Source organism: Alexandromys fortis, unplaced genomic scaffold, assembly GCF_014885135.2.
Source record: "Alexandromys fortis isolate MF-2015 unplaced genomic scaffold, M_Fortis_MF-2015_v1.1 scaffold_122, whole genome shotgun sequence".
Taxonomy (NCBI): domain Eukaryota; kingdom Metazoa; phylum Chordata; class Mammalia; order Rodentia; family Cricetidae; genus Alexandromys; species Alexandromys fortis.
The window spans coordinates 1,833,947-1,843,420 of NW_026068004.1; the positions used below are offsets into that span (position 1 = coordinate 1,833,947).

Below are 9,474 nucleotides of genomic sequence, written 5' to 3' on the forward strand. Positions count from 1 at the left end.
GCTTTTTTTTTTTTTTTTTTTTTTGAGACAGAGTTTCTCTGTGTAGCCCTGGCTGTCCTGGAACTCTCTCTATAGACCAGTCTGGCCTCAAACTCACAGAGATCCACCTGCCTCTGCCTTCCCAGTGCTGGGATTAAAGTCATGAGGCATCACTACTTGGCTCTTTTAAGATGTCCAATAAAGTAGCATTAAGAACATTTACATCCTGTGTGACTATCACTGCCTTCCGTCCCATTATTTTTTGTTGCTCTTTTTCTGCATATCCCTGGATGTCCTGGAGTTCATTTTGTAGACCAGGCTAGTCTCGAACTCACAGAGATCTGCCTGTCTCTGCCTCCTGAGCACTAGAATTAAAGGTGTGTACCACCACTACCACCCAGCGTATCCCAATACTTTTTCTTCTTTTCAAACCAAAACTTGGAGTTCATCAAAAAATAATCCCTGCATTACCCTCCCCCTGTAAACCTGTCAAACCCTCTCTCTCTTCCTCCTTTTTTCTTTTTTTTTGGTTCAAGGAGATTATATGGGGGGGATGGTCAGGGGACGATTCGTGAATTTGAACTCAGGTCATTAGGCACAGTAAGTACCCTTAGCAGCTGACGTATCTTGCAGGATGAATATGAAACTATGGATTTGGTGACTCCCCTATAAGTTAAACTGTACAATACTTGTTTTTTAGAGACAGTCCTATTTCGTTTGACCTATGAAGGCCAAGGTTCTGTGTTGTAGCATGTGTCAAGATTTTTGTTTTTAGGGCTGAATATGTCATTTATGTTGTTCATCACTAGAACTAGAGTTCTGCGAGATCAATGTGCTTTTTCTTCATGGACGCATCTTCAACAGTCAGAATAGTTCCTAGCACATCATGGAGCTTCAGAAATACTTGGGCAAATGTTGAATGTAGGCAGTGTACTATTTCTTGTTTTCATTTCATATGTGAGGAAGTGACTCTCAGAGAAGTTAAGTAACTTGCCTAAGACTAAGTTTTTATAGTGACAGACTCAGAAATGGATCCCAGAAGTATATGCAACACAGGACTTTCCTCTTTTTAAAAATATTTAGTGTGTTTGTGTGTGTGTGTGCACGTATGTGTGTGTGTATGTGTGCCTACACGTGCACATGCCATGGCACATGTGGAGGCCAGAGGACAACTTGTGTTTCCCTTCCACCATGCATGCTGCAGGGGAAAATATCAGGTTGTTAGGCCTGGCAGCAAGCGCTTTTACCCCCTGAGCTGCTCTGAGGCCTTCTTCCTTTTAACCTTTGTACTCTGCTGATGCTGTGAAGTTGATCTAGCCTGAGGTATTAATAACCTCTCATGATGAACTCACATGCAGGCCAGACATTTGTCCCCACCCTCCTTATTGTTCCATGACTGGGTCCAATCCTCCCGCGTGGCCCCTCTCTCCTCCTTCACCACAAGTTGGCCTCGCCCACCCATTCTAGCTTCCCTGCGTGGGTACAAATGAAGCGTGGAGGGTAGGGGACAGGTGCTAGGCCTGTCCCCTTCACGGGGACTCTCACATCAGGAAAGATAGGTCTCATGCTCCTTGCTCTCGGACCCCTTCAAGCTCCTTGCTCAGGATTTTGGTTCATGAACTTGGCCCCACTCTGGTCCTTCAGGCAAGGCCTTCAGTCTCTTCCCCTGAGGCTCTGGGTTGGGAGGTTCAGAGTTGAAATTTCCTTCTCCGTTGATTGGCACCTGGGGAACAGATTTGAGCTCTTGGAATTCTCCAGCTTCCACTCAGACCCTCTCCTTCCTCAGGATCATCTTCTCCACTCCCCTGGCCATCATTGCCTACTTCCTCATCTGGTTCGTGCCTGACTTCCCACTAGGGATGGAAAGGTCGCATGGGTTCCTTTGGTACCTGCTTTTCTACTGCCTCTTTGAGACCCTGGTCACGGTGAGTGTGGGTAACGTGGTGAGGGGTAGGAGTCAAGGGTGAGCCCTGGGGCCTCTGCGTGTCTCTCCATCCTTCTAACTGGCCGAGAGCTTCTCTTGTACAACAGTGTTTCCACGTTCCCTACTCAGCCCTCACCATGTTCATCAGCACAGATCAGAGTGAGCGCGACTCTGCCACAGCCTACAGTAAGTCCCTTCCCCGTCAGCTTGGCCCTGCCCACGGGGGGGGGGGGGTAAACGCTGGACTGCTCTGCTCCTAGCCCACCACCACAGACACCTTGTACTTTGTGGGCCCAGCTCTTTGCTCTACTCATGTGTGTGCCTGGGAAGGTGGGGGAGGCAAACCCTCCTCCTGCCGTCCCTTGTCTCTTTGATGCTGAGGACTGATCCCAGAGCCTTGTCTCCCCTAAGCAGTCACTTAACCGTTGAATTATATCCCTCAGCCTATGAAAGCATTTTAAAAATATCTCAATCCCTTTATTGCTCAAGTGAGACTCAGAGGGATACAGGGACTGTTCTGAAGGTTACACAGAGAAAGGCCATGAGTGTAGGTTGAAATGTCATCACCCTGTCCCCCTAGCCCAACTGACCTGGAGCCAACAGTGGTTCCCATCTGACCTTCTTCCCTGGGCCCACGGGCCTTGAGGCACATCCAAAAAGACCCTTTTCCTGTCTAGGGATGACTGTGGAGGTGCTGGGTACAGTGATAGGCACGGCGATCCAAGGACAAATTGTGGGCCAAGCCAAAGCACCTTGTCTTGAGGACCAGAACGACTCTGAAGTGGCCTTAGAGTCTGTCAATCGCACACAGAGCACTGGCTCCCTCAAAGAAACGGTGAGGCCCCTGCTTGGGCAGGGCTTTGTTGGGGGAGAACAAATGGGGCGCTTTGCAGTTATCCTAAAAGTAGTAATAGAGCTAGTGTTTACTAATTTGTGGACATCTGGTTAATATAAATAATAGTATGTACATATGCCCACTTTATAGACAAGGAAAGTGAAGCCTGGGAGGCTGAGTAACTCGTCTGGGGTCCCAGCGAGTTGCAGAGATCGGGGGGAAGACTTGGGCTGTGGGCTCACACTACGTAGTCTGGCCGTGTAACGTTTTGTATACTTGGACTTAGCCCAGCCTTGGGAAGCAGCAGCAGGTCCAGGATGACCCCCCCTGGTCCACAGATGGAGACAGTGAGGCCCCCACAGGAGAAAGGCCTGGCCTGAGATCGTGGAGTGGGGCTGCTGGGCTGAGATCAGACTGACCCTGTCTCTGTATGTCATAGCAAAATGCATACCTGCTGGCAGCAGGGATCATTGCCTCCGTCTACGTCATCTGCGCCGTCATTCTGGTTCTAGGCGTGCGGGAGCAGAGAGGTGAGAAGCGTGCTGGGGAGGGCTCAGCCCGCAGCCCAGGGAGCAGTGGTCCCCTTCTGCCTGGTCTTCAGGCTTTGGGAGGGACTTCTGCTTCCTCCTCATTATCCTTTCTGATCCCTAGAGCCCTATGAGGCCCAGCAGGCCGAGTCGATGCCCTTCTTTCAGGGCCTCCGGCTGGTCATGAGCCACGGCCCCTATGTCAAGCTCATCGCGGGCTTTCTCTTCACCTCCCTGGCGTTCATGGTGAGTGGGGCCTGAGATGCTCACCCTGAGAGGAGGTCTGATAGATGGGGTTGGAGAGGACTTGGATTGGGGTGAGGCTGAGGGGCAGGCAGGAAGGAGTGGGACACATCGAGGCCTCTGGAATCCCCAAGTCACCTTCTCCCTTCCATTTCCTTGTCCTGTTCCTTTCCCCAGCTGGTGGAGGGCAACTTCGCCTTGTTCTGCACCTATACGTTGGGCTTCCGAAATGAGTTCCAGAACCTCCTCCTGGCTATCATGGTGCGTACAGGGTGTATGGTACTGATGAATGGGTCTTTGGACAGTTGGAGGATACTTTCAGGCTGCTCCCTAGTCATGATGGGATGAGGGGGGTTTCCCCGGACCTCACCTACAATCGCTTAGAGATGGTTATAAAAGGAGGATTTGAGTCTGAATGGTTAGGGTGCCCAGTACAGCAAAAACAAGGGTGCCAGCAACTTAGTGCAGCTTTGCATTCGTATTTATGAACAGCCGGGAGGATGGCTTGCTCTCGGCTTCCCCAGGAAGCCGTCAGACATGCCCGTCAACTTCCTCACTGCCAGTGGCTGACCTGGGAGCATCTGTGGGGGCCTCTGCAGCAATAAGCCACCTGCCTCACCTTTTCTGTCACTCACAGCTCTCGGCCACATTCACCATTCCCATCTGGCAGTGGTTCCTCACCCGGTTTGGCAAGAAGACAGCTGTCTATGTTGGGATCTCAGTGAGTGGGGCTCAAGGGGTAGAGTTGGGGTTGGGTTAGGTGGTGGTGGGGTTTCATAGGGAGCCTCCTAAGTAACCCATCTTCCTCATTCTCTGTTGCAGTCAGCAGTTCCTTTTCTCATCTTGGTGGCCCTTATGAAGAGCAATCTAATCGTCACTTACGTGGTGGCCATAGCGGCTGGTGTCAGCGTAGCAGCTGCCTTCTTGCTACCCTGGTAGGTAAATATAGGCTCACCGAGTTTATTCCCCAGCCAGCATACTGGGGACTGTGCTCTACTGGCTTCTCCCCCTGCTCTTCTAAGGGTCTGGGATGAGGCAGGTTTGCAAGTTCCCAGAAGGCAGTTCCTTCTCATGGCCACGGATACCATACTGGCTAGCGGCTAGGTGGCGGTCACTCATGTCTGCCACCACTCACTCTGCGTAGGTCCATGCTGCCTGACGTCATCGATGACTTCCACCTGAAGCACCCTCACTCCCCTGGCACCGAGCCCATCTTCTTTTCCTTCTATGTCTTCTTCACCAAGTTCGCCTCTGGAGTCTCCCTTGGTGTCTCTACCCTCAGTCTTGAGTGAGTGGCCTGTGAGTCCTGGGCAAGATTGGGGACAGGGTCAAGGTCCCTGAGGCATTCCATCCTCACCACTCCTTGCCCTCTGGGTCCCACAGCTTTGCCAAGTACAAGAAGCAGGGCTGCTCCCAGCCAGAACAGGTCAAGTTTACACTGAAGATGCTGGTGACGATGGCTCCCATCATCCTCATCCTCCTGGGCTTGCTGCTCTTCAAGATGTACCCCATCGATGAGGAGAAACGGCGACAGAATAAGAAAGCCCTACAGGCTCTACGGTGAGGGCTGGGGAGGGTGTGTGTGCACGTGTGTGTGCGTGTGCACGTGTGTATGTGTGTGTGCGCATGCACGTTCCAGCCTAAGTTCTCAACATGTGCCCCTGGTGGCTGGGTCCAGATCATTCTAGTGTAGTACACGCTAGGTACTACACTGACTGCCTTTGTATGTCGTTACTCAACAGGCAACACTTTCTGAATGCCAGCATTGTGTTAGGAAAACCCAAATCAAACCAAAACAAACAGAAAAAAGGCCAGGCCTGGTGACACACGCCTTTAATTCCAGAACTCTAGGCGGCAGAGGCAGGTGGATCTTTGTGAGTTTGAGGCTAGCCTGGGCTACATTCCAGGACAGTCAGGGCTATGTAGAGAGACCCTGTCTCTCAAACCAAACAAAACTCGCCATCTTGAAGGAGCTTGTGTTTAGAAGTGTGCTTCCAGCATCCCATCCCTACCACCTACCTTCTAACAAACCCATTCCTAGGCAGCTGAGCTGATTTGTTTGCTTTGAGGCAGGGTTTCATTTATTTAGCTCAGGCTGGCATCAAACTGGTGGTGTTGCCAAGGCTAACCTGGCCCTGCCTTCTAGGTGCTGATACGACAGCCACTCCCATGGCAAGATTCTTACGATTCCTATCCTGCAGATGAAGGGAATTGAAGTTGAGCCAGGAAATGTAGAGATAAGGCTTTGAGCCCTGCCCTGTGTTCTAGTTGCAGCCTGTACTCTGGTGCCCTCCTGGCATACAGGCCCTCCGGCGTGGCCAGAAGTGATAGGGCAAGGTGGAGTGACTCATGCCACCATGCCGGCCAGCCAGAGCCACTGGCTCTCTGAGGTCTGCCATGCCCTTCGCTCGGCAGGAAGAGCCACCAGAAGTTTCCAGGCCGGCAGTGGGAATGAGGAAACTCCTGCGGTGTACACAAGACTGACAGCTGACTTGGACTCCAGGGCCAAGATTCCTAAGGCAGGTGGCAGCAGAGGAGGGTCAAGACGCTTGGCCTGACCTGTCTTTTCTGTTGCAGAGACGAAGCCAGCAGCTCAGGCTGCTCTGACACAGACTCCACAGAGCTGGCCAGCATTCTCTAGGACCTGCCACACGTCACCTGAAGCTACCACACAAAGGACCCGGGGCACCAGGCAGCATGAGGCACGGGATTTTTTTGTCCTCACACTGAGCAGCTGTTCTTCCTGTGTCAAGACAGGGACCAAGGACTGGATGGAGGGTGAGCGGCCCAGGACATCTGTGCTCACTGCAGGGCTGGTCGCTCTGTAACCTCCTCACCGCCTGCCCACAGGGCCAAGCCCAAGGGCTGCAACTGTGAATATGTCAAGGACTGACTGGGCCTAGCTCAGAACACTAATGTAGAAACGTTTTATACAGAGACTAATTAATAACTTAATGACTATGTACATAGTGATGTGTATGTATATGTCTGTGAGCTATTAATGTTATTAATTTTCATAAAAACTGGACAACAAAGCTTCCTGCTTCTATCTCCGTTCTTAACCATCCATGGAGCCTTTTTTTGTGACCCAGATAGTCCGTGGGCTCACAAAGCCAACAGGTACCAGGGAAATGGGACAGTGTGTCTGAGGGCATGATAGCAGCCTTGACTGACATTTACTCTGTCCCAGGTGCCTTGTGCTGGCTTGGCACACAGTTCATTGTGATCTCATTGGACCTGTGGAGCCCTTGTGTCAAGGCAGGACTTGTCCCTGTCTTAAAGATCAAAGATGAAAACCCAAGCTCTAGCATTGAAAGGGATGTGGCTAACGTCACATGGCAAAGAATGATGTCAGTGGTGCTCCGTGTCATCTCTGGGAGCCTCTTAGCACTGGAGCCACAGCTCCCCATGTCCCCATGTGTGTCCGTCACCATGTGTATACCCAAGCCTGTGGGGCTAGGTGTATTAGTTGTGGGTCTGTAGTGTCCCTGAAGACTTCCCATAACTGTTGTCAGTAATGTTGAAGGTGGAGACAATTATGTCCAGGTGTGGGTGTTGGGTAGTGGTGGGGGAAGGCCTGTAACATTCCCACTGTAGCCAATTCGAGTTACTCTTGTAAGTCCCTGAGAAATTAATAGTTGGCTCTTACAAGTCCACAAGAGTCACCCTACCATACCATTGGGTTGCACACACTCAAGTCAGGCCCTGAAAACACGGGAGTAAAGCTGGCGGGACCAGGAGTGACCCTGGGGGAAGTGTTGGGATTGATTTGTCCTTGGATTCAGGGTCTGTGGTTATGGATAAACATGATAATTTTCTTAAAGTGCTTATTTCTTTTTCTTTTCTTTTGGTTTTTCAAAACAGGGTTTCTCTGAAGCTTTGGAGCCTGTCCTGGAACTAGCTCTTGTAGACCAGACTGGCCTCGAACTCACAGAAATCTGCCTGCCTCTGCCTCCCCAGTGCTAGGATTAAAGGTGTGCACCACCACCGCCTGGCTTCATAAAGTGTTTCTAATAGGCCCTGTTATATGTTCATGTTCATACATACTAATTCATTTAGTCAGGAGTTCCCGACAAGGAAGGTGTTGCTATTATTCTGGTTTTACAGATAAGGAAGCCAAGGCCTGGGGAAGCTAAGTGATTGACAAAGGTCATCAGTAAATGGGTGAGTTGATTTAAGTCCACTGTTTGGCTGTAGGCCCCAACGTCTGTCACCAGTCACTTCACTGGTGACAAGTTTGATCCTACTAAGCCAATCCCACGGCCTTTAAAACAGCCGCCATCTTCAGTCAGAGGCTCCCTGACAAGACAGGAGCCACGAGGGCAACTGTGAACTCAGGGATTTTTCTTCCTCCCCCCGCTGCTCAGGGATTTTTATAATGTTTGCACAGACCCACTCCTGTTTTCTCTTCCCTTGATTTTACCCAGTAGCCACTAAGGCTTGTCTGTCTCTAATTTATTTATTTGTTTGTTTATTTTTGGTGCCCCTGGGGATCAAACTCAGGACTTTGCCCAACCTAGTGAATGCCCTGCCACTGAACCACACCCATAGCCTAAGGCTTATCTTTAAAACACTAGCAATAACAATAGCTACAATTATTACTTGGGACCGTGCCAATAGTTCAGCAGTAGAGTTCTAGGCTGCCACACAGGAGGCCCTGTGTTCAATCACCAGCGCTGCAAACCGAAAACCACAAAAATGAAATTTGTAAGCCTGCTCCTCTTCCATTGCTGCAATCACTTCTCAGACCTCTTCTCACCTGGGTCTTCACGCACGCGCTCCCTGGGGATCTCCGCGGCCCAGCAGCCTCCCCGGCCTGAGATCTGAGTCCTTTCTTTAGCCCACCTCTTGATCCAAGATACTCTCCTGCTTCAGCTCCTTTCTTTAGCCCACCTCTTGATCCAAGATACTCTCCTGCTTCAGCTCTGCTACCTGCAGTGCTCACTCAACAGGTCTTGGTTCCAGCAAGCCTCCGTCCGCGAGGCAGTTCTGGCGCCTCCGCTTCCCTCGCCTCCCTTACCTTGCACGTGTGGTCTCTCACACACAGCCCGTGGCTAAGAATGGGAGGGTGGGTGTGCGGAACTGGATGAATGAGAGCTGACTGGAGAATGCTTAGGTTAAAAGGCCAGACCTGGTTCCTGCGGGCCCTCTAATTTGTTCCTGTCTGGGTATTTCCCCAAATGCCCTATGAAGATTTAAACTGACAACCCGTGCTTCTCTTCAGCTCTGGGCTCACAGAAAAGTACCACGCTCTTTAAAAGCCTCTTCTATATTCACAGGAGTGACTCGGCCGGATACAGAACCTAGTGAAAGAGGGAAAGTCATCTAGGATTCCAGAAAGCCTTAATCCAGAAATCTCACTAATGGCCTTTAGGGGCACTGGCCACCCAGGCCCCTCTAGAGCCCACACAGTCCCCTCTCTCACGCTTCCTCATCCATTGGAAGCCGCGCTATTTGTCTTCCATCAGTCCGGATCCCGCATTACTGCAGCCACCGGTCTTGGCGCAGGACCTAGCCCTCAACTATTTACATCCCCCTCCCCCGCACCAACTCCCACCACTGCAGAGGACCAGGTGTGCTCTTGGCGCCACCTACTGGGATATTAGGACAAGACGGCCACATTGTTTTTTTTTAAAAAAAAAAAAATGTCCAGATCAGGTCATTTATCTGAAATAGTATTCCATATTTACAGGGAGTCTGTCGTATGTGATGCACCCGCAGGCTCTAAAGACATTGGTGGACAGGCACAGAGCTTGAATTTCTGGTGGAGAACTGCAGTGAATAGACAGAATATAACACATAATCTCAGGACATAAGGCCGGCAAAGGGTAAGTGGGTAAAGGGGCTCGCTACCAAGCCTGGCCTGAGTTTGATCCTCAGGAACCACATGGTGGAAGAAAGGACCTGATTGTCACACGTTGTCCTCTGACCTCTACATATGTGCGCCATGGTGTGTGTCCCTCACA

At 50.9% G+C, this 9,474-nt stretch overlaps 1 protein-coding gene across 2 annotated transcripts in view; it reads left to right on the top strand.

Moving 5' to 3' along the window:
• Mfsd2a (MFSD2 lysolipid transporter A, lysophospholipid) overlaps positions 1-6,556 on the top strand; it is a 14,654-nt gene extending 8,098 nt beyond the window's left edge. Inside the window, exons 4-14 of one of the 2 annotated variants that reach the window (XM_050161395.1) lie at positions 1,766-1,904; positions 2,011-2,089; positions 2,581-2,738; positions 3,178-3,268; positions 3,390-3,511; positions 3,686-3,769; positions 4,146-4,229; positions 4,331-4,443; positions 4,653-4,796; positions 4,892-5,068; positions 6,086-6,556. In XM_050161395.1, the coding sequence (XP_050017352.1) occupies positions 1,766-1,904; positions 2,011-2,089; positions 2,581-2,738; positions 3,178-3,268; positions 3,390-3,511; positions 3,686-3,769; positions 4,146-4,229; positions 4,331-4,443; positions 4,653-4,796; positions 4,892-5,068; positions 6,086-6,149 (1,255 nt within the window). In that variant the 3' untranslated portion in view covers positions 6,150-6,556. The remainder of the gene's footprint in view (positions 1-1,765; positions 1,905-2,010; positions 2,090-2,580; positions 2,739-3,177; positions 3,269-3,389; positions 3,512-3,685; positions 3,770-4,145; positions 4,230-4,330; positions 4,444-4,652; positions 4,797-4,891; positions 5,069-6,085) is intronic. The other variant, XM_050161394.1, reaches the window with a different exon arrangement.
• Positions 6,557-9,474: the final 2,918 nt, after the last annotated feature.